The sequence below is a fragment of the Drosophila guanche genome, unplaced genomic scaffold (assembly GCF_900245975.1).
Source record: "Drosophila guanche unplaced genomic scaffold, DGUA_6, whole genome shotgun sequence".
NCBI classification, from domain to species: Eukaryota; Metazoa; Arthropoda; class Insecta; order Diptera; family Drosophilidae; genus Drosophila; species Drosophila guanche.
In genome coordinates this window covers 2,454,157-2,473,526 of record NW_022995751.1, presented here as the reverse complement: position 1 = coordinate 2,473,526, position 19,370 = coordinate 2,454,157, and the positions used below count along the sequence as shown (strand labels likewise).

The window sequence follows — 19,370 nt, the reverse complement described above, 5'->3', positions numbered from 1 at the left end:
AGGGGGGAAAAATAGCAACTTAATGCAGAAAAAATGTAAAAAGGAGCGTACACACAGAACACAGTTTTACCTCCACAGCAACTTCCAGTAAGATGCCAAAATGGTGACATTTAAATCAATTATGAATCATGGATTTAATATGCATAGAAAACCAGAAGGCAAAACATAATTTCTGGAGCATTTCTTTGATTTTAATTTAACTTTTTTCTTAAAGGATTTCTTGGAGCATTTTTGTGGCATGAAAATTTGTAATTTTAAAATAAAATGAATAATTTTGAACAGACTTTTATCGTTTTTTTTTATGGCAGAGTTGGCCCATCAAAAATCTCAAATTGCGTTCTCGTTGAAGCGACTAAAGGTTAAGTTCTGACACGCCGCGCCGTGCCACATTTGTATGCCACTTGGAGTCAATCAAAGTTCTGCGAGTTCTGCGAGTTGTGGAGTTGGATGTTGAACCTTGCCGGATGATAAATCAATGTGAAATTGATGGATGTCTGACGACGTCTGGCTGCAGTCGGGGAGAGGTGCCAGAGCTGTCAGAAGCTGAAGCACATGCTTAGCATACTTATTGGTGGCATTTTGTGGTTCCTGCACTTGCACCACACACACACAGAGAGAGAGCTGCGGCCATTTGCATTTTGCATTTGCGTGGATGTATTAAACATGATGCAAATGAAAAGCGGAAAAGCGGAAGTGCCAACCGTGCTCGAGCGCTGCAAAAAGACTTTGCGGTCTAGTTTGACGATGCCAAAAGTCAGAGTGAAAGAGAGCAAAATGCAGGAAGTGCCTCGATTCGGCACCCTCTTGCGTGTTTCGTAGCTGCATTTTGTTCCCTTTTCGCATTTATTACGCATGCAAAGAATGCAGCAAGCAAGTGCTTGCCACAAGCGTGCACCGCCAAGTGGGACCAAGTGTGGCATGGGTATTGGCGTTTGGCGCTTGGTGTTGGGGCAGGGATTGCTGCAGCGCGCGCCTCTCTGTTTGAAATTCATGACTTGCTTAGCGCACATGCCGCATAATGTAGCATGCATTTTGGGCGGTCGGTGGTGCCGCCGCCACGGCGTATATTGCAGCTGCCGCTCGTTGTTTGTCCTAGTTGTTGTTGTTGGCATTGTTTCTAAATGAGAAGCGCTGCACAAATATGCAAACAAATGCATGAATGCGGCAGCAGCGTGTGGAAGGTGCGTTCCGCGAGTGTAAAACTGTTACAATAGAACTGTATTTACTCAAAGCAGACAATTCATGGCAGTGCTTCAATTGATGGCATAAAAAATATGTCTCTTTAGAAATTATAGTAGTTTACAGCTTTGGCTGTCACTATGCTGCTGAAACGCACTGCTAGCAGATAGCGAACACACTCATAAGTATGTGTATATTTTGGGTAATATTTATGCGTTCTCCCATAAGAGGGTGGGCGCCTGTGTGTGCCTGTCTGTGTGTAAGTTGTGCATTCATGGCTTCGACTTGTTTTGCATGCTAATTGCCTTTGCCATTGCCGCTGCTTCTGCCATGACGCCAGCGAGAGAGAGAGAGAGAGGGCAAAAGTGGAGAGGGTAAGGCAGATAAATTGGTTGCATGCATTTGATTATGTGCGAAAATGGTTGACGCGAGGGCGCCCCTGATTAACCAATTTAACATGATTCGTAATTTTGAATTAAACACTCGAAAATGCAACGAATAAATTGCCGTACTACTAGTAGAAATTTGTGGCTAGCTTTTCACTTAAAGTTTAACTTGTCTCTGATCCATAAATAAATAAAAATCAGTTATTCAAATATGCAGTACGTATGTGTTCTCTTCTATTACATTTCTTTGCTTCATTTAAAAATAAAACGAAATATTTTCCATACAAATGTTGCTATTGGCAAATCATTTTCCAGCTGTGCCCCAAAAGTTTGTGGCAAGAGTATGTGGAGAAAAGCAATTTACATTTGAAATGTTTCCTTCAAAAAAAAAAAGGGGAAATATTTACAGCAAAAATACATAGCTGCAAGCTGATGGAAAGGAAGGGAAACGAAGGGCATCTTGTTGCATAATTCACTGCGGGCACTCGTCATGTGGCACATCGATGAGGGATGACTGGCTGGCTGGTTGGGGCGCCGTAATCATGTGCTGCTGCGCTACCCACCAAAACCCGTTGCCTGGTCTAATGGCATTCTGCATATTTCATCATATTAAGTGCCAAAACAAGGCATAATCAACCTCCTGTTCCTCACGCCGCATGCGGCATGCCCTGCCCCAATCCCAAATAGTTTGACAATACCACAAATGCGTGCAGGCAGCCAGTGTGTGTGTGCGTGTGTCGAGGGTTTATTTGAAAGGAGCACAGGGGCTGTGTGGTGCTATGGTAAGAAGCACTCTCCGTATAACTGCATTAAGCCCCAACCGAGCAGCGCAGAATGTTGCAAACTGAAATTTCACCAAATCATCAATGCAAAACAAGGCTGAGTGCCAGTGCCCCAACACCCACCCACTGGCCGCACACCAACATCGACCCCTTCGCGTGCACTAATTACACAGCTAAACAATTTTGTATTTTGGGGGGACTTTTGTTTATGCGACTCGCCGAACTTTGGATTTGCCCCGCGCTCGCGTTTTCGAGGAGCATCGAATGCCGCAAATTGGTTGCGTAAACATTTACGATACTCGCTGGATCAAATATTGGGTGTATTACGCAAACACCAGGGGCTTGCCACTTCTCTGATTGGCTGCTATCTGCTATGGAGTGAGCTTTGAAAGTGGTTGGTGCACATTTGGCTGTCGCCCGAATGCCAAATTATTGTCTTTAGGAATGCATTTACTGTTACTGGGAATATTTCAACAGGTGCAAAAAAACATTAAGCAATAAATGTAAGCTAAACTTTAGACAAGAAACTAATGGCTTATAATTAAAGCAGTCAGTTCGTTAAGTTCCCTCTTAGTTGCCCAACAATATTTCCATTCATAAAAGGTGCATACAACGATAATCTATAGATGAACACAATAATTTGCACAATAGAAAAACGTTCTATTCATTTTGCCTTGCAATTTCTGGCCTTCATGCCGTGTGCATCTGCTAAGAAGAGGATTTATAAGGCAACCTTTTGAGAATTTCGACACATGTTCTTTCAGGTGTTTGAATGGTGATTAATGGCTGCAATTTACGTCATATTTGTATGTATAAACTGTGAGCAATGCAAATCTTCTATTGATGGACAACAGAGTGATAACGAATAACGAATCATTTCACAGTTGCATTTATCAATGCGTTTCACTCATCGATGGCATGAGTTTGCATAACAAAAACTGAAGACAAATTTCCTGACTTTAATTAGCAACAAGTCAGTTATTTGTATAATATTTTATTTAATAATTAATGAAGGGAGATTTGTGATGAATGCTGTTCGCTTGATTTTTATATTTTCTTGCAATTAGTCATTTGGTATGTCGGGTGAGTGGGAATTTCCATAGTCAACAGATCCTATGCTCTGACATCAGCATTGGTACAAACGCAAACTCAGTAGCAAAAGGGTTTAGCCCTGTAATTAAGGGAATGGATGAAACCCCTCTAGGATTAGCACATGCCATAAATTCATTTAAGTCCGTCTAATCCCCACACACACACAGGCACATAGACACTCTAGAACATAACCATAAAGGCACTCATATATTTGCTTAGACATTGCTTACGATCCGGTATCCGCTTCCCCTGCATATTGCAGCAGCATTTTGGCCCTTCAAATTTGCATAGGATGCAGTTATGAATTTATTTATGATTCTCTCTCGGTCTCTCGGTCCTTAGTCCTGTCCTCAGTCCATGTATTCGCACGCTGCTTGTCTGCCTCTTTATCTCTGCCCCACTGTGTGTGGCTCTACCTATGATTGTCTGCTATTACTACATTTTACTAGCTTTTACTCTTTATGCATATTACAGCACTTCCCCCAACCAAAAATAGACATCCGTATATAAGTCTGGTGCAGTCTGTAACATTTTTATGGCAAGGCCATTAATTTTGAAACAATGCAATTCAGAGAATTTTTATTGTAAGCAAAATATTGTCTTAAACTGCCGACTGCTGTTGGAAACGTTTAAAATCTGCGGCCATGACACCAAAATAGTATGTTCTAAAATTACTAAAACATTTCGGTTAAAAATTGAATTCTTTACGAACTTTATGGGAGCTGCCAATGTGCGCTGAGAGAACTCAGACTTTATTTTAGAGTACTCTTCCAATTAAATTCAGATATTCTTTGATCGCAATTTACTTGGTACTATGGTACTTTTTCCAAATAAATATTCCCATTTTTTCTATGACAAAATATCAATAAAATGTTATTTCTTTTCCCATTTATCCCTAGCAGTGTTGTTTTTGTGAAATATTCAATTGTTTTTGTTTGGCGCTTGCTGGGTGGTCCACTTTATTTATAATTCTTCTTCACATTCATTCCTCAATCGAATATTGTTTATAAAAAAGGAGGCAACAATTTTCTGATTGAATAATCACGTATTTTTGGCAAGAATTGTTGCAAAAACAGCAGTAAAAATTGTTGAAGATGTGTTCAAAGAAAATGTGCTACAAATTTATTAGGATTCCTTTCGTATAAAATCAAAGAGAAGCGAAGAAATAATTTAAGAATGAATCTTGTTTAATTAATCATAATGTAAAGCTAAATCTTGATTTATTTGATCTGATGATTCAAATTACGTTTCCGCTGGCGTGTGCTGCTTATGGGAAACCATACAAAAAATCGTCAAAGCTTGACACGAAAATTGGGTAGAGCGCACGCCGGTGACCGCGCATTGGGGAGCACAGCCAGTGGGCAGCAAAAAGTAAAAGTGACAAGCCACACTCTCTCTTAAACGGGCTCTCTCTCTCTCGTTTGTGCTTGCTGTATCCGTCTCTAGTTGGCTGCGCAGTGCATGCTTGACATGTCTGTTCATGTTTGCCTAAAGTTTGCGGCTTTTGTCGCTCCTTCTTTCTTTCTTCACTTTATCTTTGTGTCTCTGATAATGCATGAAGAACGAAATTACAAATAGCGGGGCTACAGTTAACACTTCGACTAGTTGATACCCTGTAGATGTGAACTTGCATTATACCTTCTTGTAGCCTATCCCTGTGATTTCTATGAATTTTTGTAGATCAATGCATAATGTCTAAAACAGCATGAATACAATTTACTTTAAGCTCTCTCATTTTGGCATTTAATTTCTGGAACAAAACTAACTTATAAAATATACCCCCAGCCAGAACATGCACAGGGTAAGAAAACTGTTTACTGCCACTATGGGTGAGCCATTCAGGCACCGAATGGGAGGAAGTCCAACGCTGACGCTGACGCTGACGTCGACTCCGACGCCGACATCGCTGTCTGGCCTTGCAGTAAAGAAAGGCGGCCTCCGGTTCCTTGGGATCAGTCTGTGGGCTGACGTCTGCCTTGTCGATCGCGATCGCGGTCAGAAAATTACTCGGAGCAAAAGCTGTTGAACTTTGTGGTGTGACTTTATTTTGTGGTAAAGTTTTGTTTCGTTCAGAAAACATAACAAATTAAAAAAATATTTCTGTATTCAATGAGCCGCTTAAAAATACATACATTTGTGTTCTCAACCGGATAATGTCATGAAAAAGGAGACAATTAAATAATGCTAATTAAGTACAACTACAAACAAATTGGTTTAACGAATTAAGTGCTGTTTAACATAAACAGAAAGGGCGAGGTAGTAGTAAAAGTCGCATAATTGATTCATTTATGCATATTCAGCAGAATACATATTTATTTATGAATATTCCCCTCACCCTCATACCAGTGTAAAGTAAATCCCAGTAAGACCCCATTGAGGGTAACAGCAACAAAAAGAAGAGCTAACCAGCTGCCATTTCAAATTAATAGCCAATTTGTGAATAATATTTAGTTAGCCACACAAACTTACATACAAGCATACTTACTAAGGTAGAAATTTAAATCACTTTTTTGTATGCCCAAATTGGTTGAAGAGTTCGCCCGTTGATTGGAGAAGAGACGGAGAGAGCAGCGTGCGGGTTTTTGTTTGAACAATTGAGTGACTGGTGGCCGCCCGACAGCTGATTTCAGTTATCTTTGTTCTCTTAAATAACAACAGTTCTCTCTTAAGAAAAGATATGTCGTACATAGAATTATGCTCTCACGCTGCTTGTTCCAGTTTCGTAACCATCCCGAGGATGTAGCAAAGCAGAGAGGGCAAGGCAGCATTTCCGATCCAACCATCCGCTATCATAACGGGCAGCTATTCAATCTTTTTTCTGAGAAGAGTTCCATAAATAAGAACTCTCGTTATCCCCATAAATTCTCTAGTGATTTTGCTACACATGCCATATCCAACATAGCCTTGAACTCTAATAGCCTAAAATCTATTCACAAAATAAGACAGAACACACAACACATTTGTTTGTTTATTGATTCCGCACTGAATTCTATTTGTGGCCACCCCACATGGCTATGTTTGGCTAAATATTTGCCTTTCTTTCAACAGGCGATTCCAAAACTAAGAGCCAACTTTCCTATATAAAAATTGGTAACAAATTAATTGAAAAATTACGAAATATTTTATTTATGACTTGGATTTGCTTACTTAATTGGTCAGAAGTCCATAAATAGGGTGGTAATAAAAATACATATATTTCGGAAGGTTCTGACGCATGGGCAAAAGAGGATGATGTGGTGACTTTTAGATGTACTTATCGATCAAACGTGTTTATTTTATGGGGCCCATAAGCCTGACACATGCATACAATATATATTGGAAATGGGTTTAGCTCAATGGCTCTAACCGATAAAGGATAGATTGTGGGGGTGAATTTTTCGCAATCGAATTAAAATACCTCCGCGATGCGGCAATACATTAAGTCATTTGGTTCTCTGATAAGTTAAATGAATGAATGTACACAACATTGAGAACAGATTCTGTTCTGATGGGTTAAGTTGGCTTCAATCATTTGGTTCGGTTGTGGCCGAATAAATATTCATACGAATGCTGTCATTAAAGAATCTTGTCTGGAATGAATTTACATTTGCACTAAAATCTGTGTCATTCTGTGGTGGGGGGTTTGATAAATAATTTCCATGTAATTTTGATTACTTCACTTTGAACACTCACCAAATCCGAGTGCGTATTGCGATACTCGTTCTCGGCCTTCAAGTAGGCGCACAAACTCTGATTGACTTCGGATTGGTTCTTGGACATAAAGTGCTGGTCAATGTCTTCGTTGTAGATCACTGGCCGCTGGCAGGCTGGCCGACTTTGGCTGAAATCTGCCTCACTGCCATAGTTCTTGCGTATCTCCCCGCGCTCATACTCGATGCGCATTTTGATGGCCTCCAGCAGGGTCAGGGGATCGACTAGGCCCAGCTTCTGCGGCAGCAGACCAGCGAACGCAATCCCATACGAACGATCGTTGAAGTTCTCGCGACCATTTAGGGTCCGCTGTATGACATCATTGCAGCAGCTCTCCTTCACCATCGAATTAAAGTACAAGTCCCTGGTGCGCTGGGCAAGCCGTTCGTCTGCTGCACTGGGTTGGCACATGAAAGTCCCCTGGAAAAGTCAATCTCGCATTAAATTGAAGGCAAATCAGAAATACAGAAATAACTTACTTCCGAAGAACTAGCATCGAGTGGATAGGTAAAGTCCATGGAAGGCGCCTGACCGCCATATTGCACTGGTTTTGCCATGTTGCTCTGATCGCTGGCTGCACCACCGAATCGCAGTGTTATTGTTGCATCTGCATTGTATTTGTCAGAATGTCCGCCGTACGTAACACTCTGCGATGGCAGACTCGTGTTGGCACCACCATGCCGGTTGTACTGAGCTGCATATGAGGCTTGGGATTTGCCGGAGGGACCACTGCCTTGGGGTGCTGTGCCTTTGCATGGGGTACTGTGCGCCTGTGGCATGCTCAGATTTGCCCGACCACTGGCTGGACAGCTAAACTCTTGATCCAAGGAATCTGATGCAAGGCTCTGATAAAGTGAACTTGCATTTGCGGGGCAATCTTCGTTCTGACAACAGGATGCTCTCTGGTTCATGGGACACATTTGGTTCTGACAACAGGTTGGCCTCTGGTTCATGCTGCGCTGATCTTCAGGTTGCACATTCTGATTTGGTGTACTATGATTCATGGGACACATTTCGTTCTTACAACAGGTTGACCTCTGATTCATGGGACACATTTGGTTCTGACAACAGGTTGGCCTCTGGTTCATGCTGCGCTGATCTTCAGGTGTCACATTCTGATTTGGTGTACTATGATTCATGGGACACATTTGATTCTGACAACAGGCTGCTCTCTGGCTCATGCTACGCTGATCTTCAGGCGTCACATTCTGATTTGGTGTACTATGATTTATGGGACACATTTCGTTCTTACAACAGGTTGACCTCTGATTCATGGGACACATTTGATTCTGACAACAGGCTGCCCTCTGGCTCATGCTACGCTGATCTTCGGGAGTGTTGCCCATCCGATTCACGGGACAAGCTTCGTTCCTGCAACTGCTTGGGTCCTGAGATGCCGGATACAGAGGTTTTACATCCTGTAAGATTTCATCAGGCTAGGGGTTTCTCATAGTTAATTTTTATCTGTGAAACAATTATTCTGCGCACTTACATGCTGTGGCCTCTGGGTTTGATTCCTTTGCTGCGACTGGGAATACGCTGGCTGGCTCATAGGTGTACCGTCTCTGAGTTGCATCTCCGGCTGCTGTTTGGAGTGGTTTCATTAAGTATTTAGATGTAATCTGCACTTGGAGAGGTTTTTCCCTGCTTACATTTCGACTCTGCTGCGCTTGAGACCTCTCATGCGATAGTGGCCGCTGATACTGTGAGCAAAGAAGGGAAGAAGCTTCGGTTAGCAGCTCCTAAATCGCCATAAAACCTCTCACTTACATGCTGGCTAGTCTGCTGCGATTGGTGGCCGTAAATAGGATGATTCGTGGACGTTGACTGTTGCTGACAGCTTATATTAATATGTGTGGAGGTGCCACAGCTCACAACCTGCGCGCAACGCGGATACTCCGCCGAAGCTTGCGTGGACTTAGTGGGAAAATCTTTGGTATAAGAAGGAAAAGGCACCATCTGCAGCACTCACCTTTTGATCAACAGCCGCTGGACTCCTCATCGCGGGTGGCTTTGACGGCGGCAAGAGGGTACAGCTTCCCGTGCAAGTTGGCACACAGGTTTCCTCGGCATCCTCCGCAGCAACCATCGTGCTACAGAGCTTTGGCTTCTATGGGCATACAATTGTTGAAAACTTCAGCAGCTGCCACACTTTATACTCACAAATGTTTCAATGTTGTCTTGGCTGTGCAGCAAGGAATAATTTACCGACTTTTGCTGCTGCTGCCGGGAGCTTAAAGATTCTGCCTGTCGTGTCGACTGGTTTATGTTATTTTGACTGCACTCTCCCCAGCAGGTGTCCACGCAATTCGCAGGATCGGGCTGCTGCTGCTGCTGCGGCGGAGGCTTAAAACTCTCTGGACACCGTGTCGACTGGTGCATCGTGTTTCGAGAGCACTCTGCCATACAGGGAGCTGTACTGCGATCAGGCTTTTATGGAAATACAATTACAATTGATCAAATGTATGAAAAGTTGTACACTGTACACTTACGTATCTGTCGCTGCCTTCATCGTTGTGACTCAAGGGATAATTTCCCACCAGCTGTTTCATGTGCCTCTGCGGCTCTTGTTGCCGTTGCGGAGGAGGAGGACCAAAACACTTTGCACCCCGCACCGCCTGTGGCTGCTGTGGACGCGTACAGAGCACTCGATTGCATTGTGGCTCACAGCGCTCCACATGAAGTATCGAGCTATGGAGCACAGGTTCCTATCGGCAGAAAATTCGTCAAATTAATCATATCTTTAGCAACTTTCACACTTACAAATGTGTCGCTGGTCTCATCGTTGTGCATCAGGGCGTAGGCTGTCTGCGGAGGGCTGCACTCTGCCCCACAGTCGTCACGACAATTGTCAGTACCGAACTTTGTGCTCTTCAAGTCGAGGTCCTTTAGGAAGATAGTTTGCTAAATCTTCGAAGGATTCGCAGTCTCCAGAGTTCAGACTTACGTAGGTGTCGCTGGTCTCTTCGTTGTGCAGCAAGGCATATTCTGCCTCCAGTTCTTGTTGCTGCAGCTGTTCCTGTTGCAACCTCTGCTGCTGTTGCTGCTGTTGCTGCTGCTGCTGCTGCTGCTGCTGCTGCTGTTGCTGTGGAGGACCAAAAGAATCTGCACCGCAGATTGGCTTTGGCTTCTGCGGGCGACTACAGAGCTCTTGATTGCACTGTGGCTTACAGCGGTTCTGGCAATCCACTGGACCCATCATCGACGCATTAGGATTAGGTTTCTATGGGGATAAATCAAAATATATCATCTGCAGCTTCCACACTCTCACAAGCTTACTAATCTGTTGCTGGTATCTGCCTGCTGCTGCTTTTGCTGCTGAGGCGTAGCTCCCAAGGACTCTGAGTACCTAGCCGGCTGGTTGCCATTGCACTCTGCCCTACAGTCTTCCTGGAAATCGCCAGGATCCAGCTTTGTGCTATTGAGTTCGGGTTCCTATTGCGTAGATAATTCGTAAATTTTACAGAATTTTTGCAGGTTTGTGGCAGTTTTTTTGACACTCACAAATCTGCTGTAGCATTCATCGTTGTACAAGGAAAAATGTGCCGGAGCTGGTTTTGCCTGAGGCGGTAGCGGTTGTTGTTGCCTCTGCTGCCACTCACCATAGTTCGTTCCGAGCCCCGAACTCTCGTTCGTTGTGCGATTGGGTTGTGTACTCTGAAGGGTGCTGTTCGGCAATGACTCTCTTTCGCTCATCGGATAGGCCTGGCAAGTGCTCGGACACTTGTAAAGGATTATCAAAGAGTAATTCTAGACTAATCCTCCTCAAATGTTGTATCTACTTACACTAGGCTCCATGGGCACCTGCGACTGATGCTGCTGTGTCAGTGGTAAACGCGCCACTCTTGTTGTTCTTTGTATCTCGAAACTCAACGACTCCACGGCCTGCACAAAACGGGGTCGACTGTCCAATGCTTGGTCCTCTTTTCGATTGACATGGCACTTGGGTCTCTGTGACGTGTCCAACGCAATCCATCGTGGCCCATTGCTGCTGCAGGTCTTTGGTTAGGAAAGTTTAGATCGGAGCACGTTTAGGCAGCGTTTGACTTAGACTCACTCTTGGCCGGGTGGAGCCGCCGCCCTCTGCATTCGAAGGTCCACGAGAGGGCTGCGAGTTAGAGCGCATTGAGGATCGATTTTTGTCTGCCTTTTCGATGGAACACTCGCAGTGGTTAAGGCAGTTCTTCTTGTTTTTCTCGTTTAGTTTCTGTTCGTTCACCAGAAAGCAGCAGCACAGATTTTCCAGCAGTTTCTGATAGTATAAACCTTGAATCATCCTCATCAGAGGTTCCTCTACTTACACATAGGTAAGCTTGAGAGAATTCTTCTTGGAGCTTTGTTTAAAGATTCCAAAATTATACCATGTAGCGGGTGTGTGCGGCAGCAAAATAAATATTTTATCAATAATTACTGGGAATTTTATTTAGAATTTTTGTTGTCCAATTGTTGTTTATACAGACATAAAAATCCAAGCTTAAGTTCAGCTCTTATCTTATACAAAATGCTCCTAAGATTATTCTTTAATTGCCAATTTTTACTCTCAATATTATTATAATTATTCCAAAGAAGTTATAGGAATTTATTTAAAAATATAAACACGATTTAATGGCACTAATTTTGATTATTGCATCAACTATTCGACATTTTTGCTGGATTACCTTACATCAAATGCGCTCCAACGGGATGTAGCACCCTGGAAATAGATTCCCATTCAATTTGCTAGCCTTAGCCATCCTCTGGCTCATCTCTGACTCATCTGTGACACCCATCCGGTGTCCGCTTCCGTTGTTCATTAGACAAATGCTGCACTTCCAGCGCGACAAAGGCCAAATCGTTTGTCTGCTCTCCATCCGCATCCGCATCCGCATCCGCATCCTCATCTGCTCTTGTATCTCTATCCGTATCCGTATCCGTATCCGTGTGCGGTGTCCGTGTTGCTGTCATCCTGGGGCAGGCATCATGCCAAATGGAAACCTCACGGCAGACACTACCCCCCTCCCGCAGCAGTGACAGAAATGTGGGCGTGGCATGCACATTACGCGTGAAATCCAATTCACGCAAACTCTGCGCTTGGTTGGCGAGAAAGGGGAGCAGGGCGTGCGCCACTCGCGGCTGCTGGGGCAGCCACTTGATGCTACCATCCGCAACATCATAGTGCACCGTCAGCTGCGAGTGCCAAGCAAAGCGACGCAGACGGAAGGTGTCCCCCGGGCCCGACTCCGCCAAGAGACGCAGAAGGCTCGCATCGAGTTGACACTGCAAATGGAGTCCCACAATTTGACAGGCAGCAGGTCCGCCGCTCATGTCCTGTAATGCCTTGAGGCAGGATGAGATGGTGGCGCTTGCTGCATTTGCTTTGTCATCATCCGTGTGCTTGTGGCAGAGGAAACCCGCCAAGCGGCGCAATCGTGGCAGTCGAAATATCTCCATGGCCGTGGCACGCACCAGACACGCAGGCAACTTCAGGGATTCCAATGCTTCGCCATACTTGATGCCCGTCCAGGGTCGGGGGCAGCTCCAACCCGGCTGCAGCTCAAACACCCGCAGGTGCGGCAGCTGTCCAAAGAGCAAGTGAAGATCCTCAGGTGTCACGCCCTCGCCCCCGCCCAGCTGCAGTTGCACCAAATTGGGGCACACAGCGGGCAGGCGATGCAGCAGCCAGGCGCCGCTCTCCACAAAGCTCAGCCGCTGCAGTCGTTCCGTGCACTTCCGTTTCCGTTTAAGCCACTGCCGACAGCCATCGCTGCTGCCATTCAGATTGAGCAGCGCCCGCGTCCTGGCACTCAACAGCTGCAGCAGTTGACACTGCTCCTTGGCGCTTAGATGCCTTAATTGCTGCTCCTGGGCCCAGTCAAAGTGCTGGGCATATTTGCGCCTCCAGATACGCAGCACCAGTGCGGCCAGTCGCTCGTCCTGCAGTTGGAGGAGACTCCATTGGTCGCCCATCGACAGCCGCTCGCATATCAGCAGCAGGCAGTCGTCGTTGAGTTCGGTCAGTGTGGTGCAATCTCCTCTTAGTCCTCTTGGCTGCACCTCTAGCGTTCTGCTGCTTCTCAGTCGCATGCTGCTGCTGCTGTTCTGCTGCTACTTGCCTCGCTGAGTCGTCTCTGCGCACTGCGAGGAGCGGGCGGAAGCGCGTGTCAGGTCTGCGTCTGTGGCTGCCACCCTTGTCGCGAATCAGTGTCGCCCTCAGCTGTGTTGCAGTGCGTGCGAGGCAAGGCAAGGCGAAACTGACACCGACACCACCAACAGATACAGCAACATGCCGCACACACATGGATGTCCATGGAACATGGCATCATCCACTTTTCCACTTTTCCACTCTGCACTTTTCCACTTCCCTCTCGTGATTGTGCAGATCTTGTGGCAAGCAGATGGCACAGTGGCACGTATTGGTTGTTTTGTGCGCTTTTTTTATATATTTTAATTGTTTGAAAGGCAAAATGCAGCTCCAAAAATGATTATTTAATGCATTTATTGCCCTTAATTATTATTTTCCAAGTAATTTCCACCCTTGCACCACTGTTCACCGCCCGCTGCGTGCCATGCCACTCCGTATCGCCTGCCCGTGGTGGTGGTGGCGTCTCCGATTCGAACATACTTTGTCGTAAGTGCAACCCCGTCTCTGACAAAGCCGATATCAGGGGTTTACATTATCCACACACACACACACACACAGTCGCTCTGCCTGCTCTCTGCATTTCGCTGTCTCTCTTCCTGTGTTGCTTCCAGAGAGAGAGAGAGAGAGAGCCATGTCTTGGGCTATTTTTAACACCCTCTCTCTCTCCACCCCTCTCTGATAACTGCACATGTGTCCCACCGTCAACGCTGTGCGGGAGGCGTAGGAGTCAGGGTCCAACTATTTCGAATCAAAAATCACATTGGCTGGCTGTCAGCAGCGATTATCTGTGCATCGTAAACAAGTAGCTGTCTGATAAGAGCACCTTCCCCTTCCCTTTCCCCCTTTCGTTTCTGCCAAGTGTGCGCTGATTTGCGAGTCAGTGGAGCCCAGATACCAGCAGATATTATTCATTTTGGATTAAACCCTTTCGAAGCAAACACAAAAACAAAATTTAACATTTGAAAATTATTTGACAATGGCCAGCAGAGGGTTAGCGCAGAATGCCGAGCATCGTGCCCCAATGCCAGCGGGTCGAATGATTCGCCTGGACATGGTCGGCAACTTGCAACAGGGCAACCCGAGGCTGCGCAATGCAGTCAAGTACGACACCGTTTGCCTCAATGTAGCCATTTCGTTGGCGCTGTTTGCCACATTCTCCATGATGGTGGTGGCCGCAATGCTCTGGCTGGCGCCCTTCAAAGATTTCCAAGCCACACCCGAGGAGCTGCAAGCGCGGAAGCATCACGCGATTGTGGCAAGGGAGCAGCTGCAACGGGCGGGCGGCAAGCTGGAACTGAGCGCCCTCGAGGAGGTGGCCAGTGAGCGGCTGGCGAAGCAGGTGGACCAGGAGGTGCACCGCCTGTGGGTGAATTACTCCTCCAACACACCACAGTTCCTCAAGCACCACAAGATCAGCGAAACGGATCTGTATGGAATGCTGAAGAGCATGCCCAAGGGCGGTCTGCTGCACATCCACGATGCTGGCATGATGAAGCTGGACATCCTCATCGAGCTCACGTATCGCGACGATCTGTGGGTTTGCGTGGGCATGAATCAGGTTTTCGAGAACTTTCGCTTCTCCTCGGCGTTTCCACACATTGCACCGTCGGAGGACTACGAGTGCATCTGGATGCTGATGAGCAACTTTCACACGTTCGAGTGGCGCGGACGCTACGAGAAGCAGATCCGCGAGGGTCTAGTGCTCCAGGAGGGCGGCTACAAGGACACCGCAGAGCTGGCACGGCACATGCGACGCAGCCATCGCCTCATCCATGGATTGGTCACGTATCAAAATCTTTGGTCGGACTTTTTGTTCCGCATGCTCGAGGATTTCTACAGGGATGGCGTGCAGTATGTGGAGCTGAGGTCTTCTCTGCCACTTGTGAGTCAACAGCCGCTTGCTGGCAGTTATCCTTAACACTGCCTTCCCACACAGCTGTATGATCTGAAGGGCACCAACTTTACCATTTTGGACACTGTCAATTCGATCGTCACCATTACCAAGTTGTTCCGCTCCACGTATCCCGATTTTATTGGCGTCAAACTGATTTATACGCCAGCCCGAGACTCAAACGACAGCCACATGGATCAGTATGTGGAAAATGCGCGACTGCTGAAGGTCCGTTACTCTCTCCAGTGCTTGAATTTGCAACCTCTAACTCCTAGTCCCCCCATTAGAGCCATTTCCCCAATCTCTTTGCTGGTCTCGATCTGAACACCTTTGGGGACGAGTGCCAGCTGCCAGGACTGGTCGAAGCCACACAGCTGCTGCACTTGGGCGAGGAAATTGATTTCTACTTCCAGGCGGGCGAATCCCGATGCCCGAACATGGCCAAGCCACACGCGAATCTCATCGATGCCGTACTGCTGGGCAGCAAGCGGATCGGCGGTGCCCTCAATCTGCCCCTCCATCCGGACATCCTGCGCACCATGCGCCACATGCAGGTGGCCGTGGAGGTGTGTCCACTGTCCAATCATTACTTGCAGTATGTCCAGGATTTCAGCCAGCATCCCGCTGCGTATCTGCTGGCTGCCGGCTATCCCATTGTCTTGGGCTCGGACTATCCGCATTTCTGGAACGCCGCTCCGCTCACCGATGACTTTTACGTGGCCTTTGTGGGCATTGTCAGTGGGCAGGGCAATCTGCGGCTACTAAAGCAGCTGGCTCTCAACTCCTTTCTGTACAGCTCCCTGAACTGCGAGGAGCGCACCGCGGCCATCTTTCAGTGGCGCTGCAAGTGGAATCGTTGGATCGAGGAGTTTGTCAATCAGAACAAGAGCGTGCGAGCAGAAGATGCTTTGTGATTCATTGGCATTGTGATTATGTTTTTGGCTTGGACTTTATTATTAAATTTGGCTCCTTAATAACTCAGGTAACTCCTTTAACAGGGGCAGTGCTGTAAAAGTGTGTGTTGCTGCTGTTTACAGTGTTGTAAGACGGCAAGCGGCACATTCATTCAATCTGTGCAGGAAACCTGAGCAATCAGAACAGTTTTGGAGCACACGATGAATGGAAGAAGCGCCAAATTAAGATTGTTCCCATTTTGTGCTCTTTTTGGCCAGCAAAACTCTAGTCTTGCAAGCAAGTTAGTGCTGCACAACTGTAATTGAACATCCGCCTTTGTTTTCTTAAGTTTTCTTCGCAAGAAAAACATTTCTAAGTGGCACATAAAACCTTCTTCTCTTGTACTTTTCCTTGCACTTGTAGGAGGCTCGTATGGCTCGTTTTCAGGTTCGATAAACTCGGCAAAGGAAAAGGCACTCGACTCGCAGGGTTATGGTTATTGCCAGGGCTTCAGAAACCTGTAGTCATAGTTATGCAATCTTATCTGTGGTCAGTCGTAAATCAAGATGCCAGATTGGCTGCGATTAGGCAGCCGCTCGGTTACCAACCTTTTCCCCAGTGGGGAACTCAGAACTCAGAACTCAGAACCCAAAACTCACTCAAACGCACTCATCCTCTTATCCTTATCGCAATTGAAATCCGGTTGAACGCGTGTTAAATCAAAGATAATGCCCAAATATTGACGCCAAATCATTTCATTTCAGATAGCGTTGGGGGCATCGAAACTGAAATCGGAGCTTCTTAAGTGCCAGCAGACATTAGTCGCTGTGTGGACCTTGCCGGGATCAGACAAACTATGAGAATGCCTCGTCCAAGTGGATTTAATCTTATCGCCGTGCTGGCTCTGGGCCTCTGGCTGTTCTGCGTCTGCCCCTCCACGGTGGAGTGCCGCACGCGGAACAAGAATATGGCCGATAGGCGACTGATGTCGCTGTACGGCAACACGCCCCACGTGGAGGCGCTGCTGGGCAGGAGTCGACCCACGCCGGACACCTACAAGACGCTGCGCAGCGCCTTCTTCCGCTACGAGGAGTCCCGCTCCCTGGGCTACGACCTGGAGCTCACGGATCGCGAGCTGCAGGCAAATGAAACGATCATGGCAGCCAAGCTGCATGAGTACACCGAGGGACTGCACACGCCGCACCTGTTCAAGCCGTCGCAGCACATCTTCGATGTCCTCGAAGGCGTACGCAACACGGAGCTCTTCCAGCTGCTCAAGAAGATGCCCAAGGGTGCGGTGCTGCATGCCCATGACACGGCTCTCTGCAGCACAGATTCCATCATCAAGCTGACGTACTACGACAACCTGTGGGCCTGTCTGCAAAAGGATGATCTTGACTTTTCCGTTCTGCGTTTCGCCAAGAAACAGCCGGAGGCGCTGGACAACTGCGATTGGTCGCTGCTCTCCGATGTGCGAGCGAAGTACGGCGCGGAGAAGGTGGACAATTATCTGGCGGAGCATCTGACGCTTTATCCCACCAAGAAGTTTGAGGACAACAATGCCGCGTGGTCCACGTTCATGGATATCTTTGGCCTGCTCGATGGCATCGTGATGTATGCACCAGCTTGGGGGGATTACTACTACAATGCGCTGCAGGAATTCTACGATGATGGAGTGCAGTACCTCGAGTTTAGATCGTTGGTGCCAACGGTAAGAACTGGATCTGGCAGATCAGACAGAGAATCTTTCTAATCTTTCATGTCTTCTTGAAGCTCTACGATCTAGAGGGCACTGTCTACACCCCCCTGGATACGGTGAGGATCTACGTGGAAACGCTGGAGAAGTTCAAGCAGGATAACCCCGACTTTATTGGCTCAAGGATGATCTATGCGCCGCTGCGCAACACCAATCCCGAGGGCGTGCTGGGCTACATTGAGACCCTAAAACAGATCAAGGTGAGATCACACTTGGACAACCTTCCACGCTGGTTTGATCCTTAATCTTTGCTTCATTCGTAGGAACAATATCCCGACTTCCTAGCCGGCTTTGATCTCGTGGGCCAGGAGGAGCTGGGCAAACCGCTGGGCGAGTTTATCGATCAGCTGCTGGAGGTGCCCGAAGACATTGACTTTTACTTCCACGCGGGAGAGACGAACTGGTTTGGTTCCACCGTCGATGAGAATCTCATTGATGCCATTCTCCTCGGCACAAAGCGCATTGGCCATGGCTTTGGTCTGGTCAAGCATCCGGTGGTGCTGGACATGCTGAAGAAGCTGAATGTGGCTATCGAAGTGAATCCGATCTCTAACCAAGTGCTGCAGCTAATCACCGACTTCCGCAACCATCCCTGTGCGCATTTCTTTGCCGATGGCTATCCCGTGGTCATCTCCTCGGACGATCCATCCTTCTGGAAGGCCACGCCCTTGACGCACGACTATTACATTGCCTTCCTGGGCATTGCCTCACAGCATGCGGATCTGCGGCTGCTCAAGAAGTTGGCCCTCAACTCGATTCAGTACAGCTCGCTGCCCACGGAGCAGCAGTTTGAGGCGCTGGAGAAGTGGCAGGCCAAGTGGGATCAGTTCATTGCGAATGTCAACGAGGAGTCATCGAATCGTGGGGCATCCAGTCAGCACCTCGATTGACTAGCACGGGTGGTGACAGCGTTTCTGGTTGCAGCTTTCTGCCTGCTAAGCTCTGGCCTGCGACGCTAGTCGGTTCTCCCCACTCACTGCATCTCCATCTGCATCTCTCATCCATTCATACATGTATCTATCCCCCACATATGCCAGTTTATGTTGTAAGCTAATTGTTATGGATTAGTCTTTAGTTAGACTTAAGCCTGTATCTATCTCTCGCTCTCTATCTCTCCATTAACTACTCTCTCTCTCTCTCTCTGTGTGTCCAACATGCTCGAACCAAAGAGATTGTGGCCACGCTTTGAGGCCCAACTATCGCAATAAAGAACTTTTGGCAGACGGAGCACAGCTAGAGCCCAAAACATAAGTCCAAGTGGGAAGTCCATGCAATTTATGTTTTTGCCAGCAGCTCAAACGCAGCAAAGGCTGAGCATTAATCCTAATGAGAGTGAGGCCAAAATGGGAGATGGAAACGTGAGCGTAGCTCTATTTATATGAAAGTAACACGAGGGATTGCTATCCCGAGAATCAACTCTGAGTAATCACTACTTTCTGATGAGCGAGGATAAAATGGGAACGTGTGGGAGTTATGACAGCAAAACAAATCGATTAAAGTTCCCGCGAATCTAGGCTAGATAATCATCAATTTCCTTTGCAGATTAGCCTTCCATCGATCTGTGAGTTATAGCTGCATT

The 19,370-nt window shown here is 46.9% G+C and overlaps 4 protein-coding genes across 6 annotated transcripts; 2 read left to right on the top strand and 2 right to left on the bottom strand.

The window, feature by feature from the left end:
- Positions 1 to 5,381: 5,381 nt before the first annotated feature.
- Positions 5,382 to 19,055, top strand: LOC117587385 (adenosine deaminase 2-A). 2 transcript variants are annotated; one of them, XM_034278038.1, is made up of 4 exons: positions 5,382 to 5,491; positions 16,800 to 17,746; positions 17,809 to 17,991; positions 18,055 to 19,055. In XM_034278038.1, the coding sequence occupies exons 2-4, from the start codon at positions 16,892 to 16,894 to the stop codon at positions 18,679 to 18,681; spliced, it is 1,665 nt and encodes a 554-aa protein (XP_034133929.1). In that variant the 5' UTR covers positions 5,382 to 5,491; positions 16,800 to 16,891; the 3' UTR covers positions 18,682 to 19,055. The 2 variants fall into 2 exon arrangements, with proteins under 2 accessions (XP_034133929.1, XP_034133930.1); XM_034278039.1 differs by having other exon boundaries at positions 5,398 to 5,491; positions 16,804 to 17,746.
- LOC117587383 (nuclear receptor coactivator 6) lies at positions 6,542 to 11,527 on the bottom strand. 2 transcript variants are annotated; one of them, XM_034278035.1, is made up of 15 exons: positions 11,187 to 11,527; positions 10,916 to 11,128; positions 10,634 to 10,852; positions 10,409 to 10,564; positions 10,077 to 10,352; positions 9,893 to 10,015; positions 9,622 to 9,837; positions 9,293 to 9,559; positions 9,102 to 9,239; positions 8,900 to 9,046; positions 8,782 to 8,832; positions 8,622 to 8,714; positions 7,609 to 8,565; positions 7,112 to 7,549; positions 6,542 to 7,047 (listed from the first exon to the last, which is right to left on the bottom strand). In XM_034278035.1, exons 1-15 carry the CDS (start codon positions 11,409 to 11,411, stop codon positions 6,943 to 6,945), a joined length of 3,624 nt encoding a protein of 1,207 aa, XP_034133926.1. In that variant the 5' UTR covers positions 11,412 to 11,527; the 3' UTR covers positions 6,542 to 6,942. The 2 variants fall into 2 exon arrangements, with proteins under 2 accessions (XP_034133926.1, XP_034133927.1); XM_034278036.1 differs by having other exon boundaries at positions 8,622 to 8,711.
- On the bottom strand, positions 11,671 to 13,438 carry LOC117587390. The gene has a single exon (XM_034278044.1). It carries the CDS (start codon positions 13,190 to 13,192, stop codon positions 11,882 to 11,884), a length of 1,311 nt encoding a protein of 436 aa, XP_034133935.1. The 5' UTR covers positions 13,193 to 13,438; the 3' UTR covers positions 11,671 to 11,881.
- Positions 14,170 to 16,122, top strand: LOC117587384 (adenosine deaminase 2). The gene is made up of 3 exons (XM_034278037.1): positions 14,170 to 15,132; positions 15,187 to 15,369; positions 15,429 to 16,122. The coding sequence occupies exons 1-3, from the start codon at positions 14,227 to 14,229 to the stop codon at positions 16,053 to 16,055; spliced, it is 1,716 nt and encodes a 571-aa protein (XP_034133928.1). The 5' UTR covers positions 14,170 to 14,226; the 3' UTR covers positions 16,056 to 16,122.
- Positions 19,056 to 19,370: the final 315 nt, after the last annotated feature.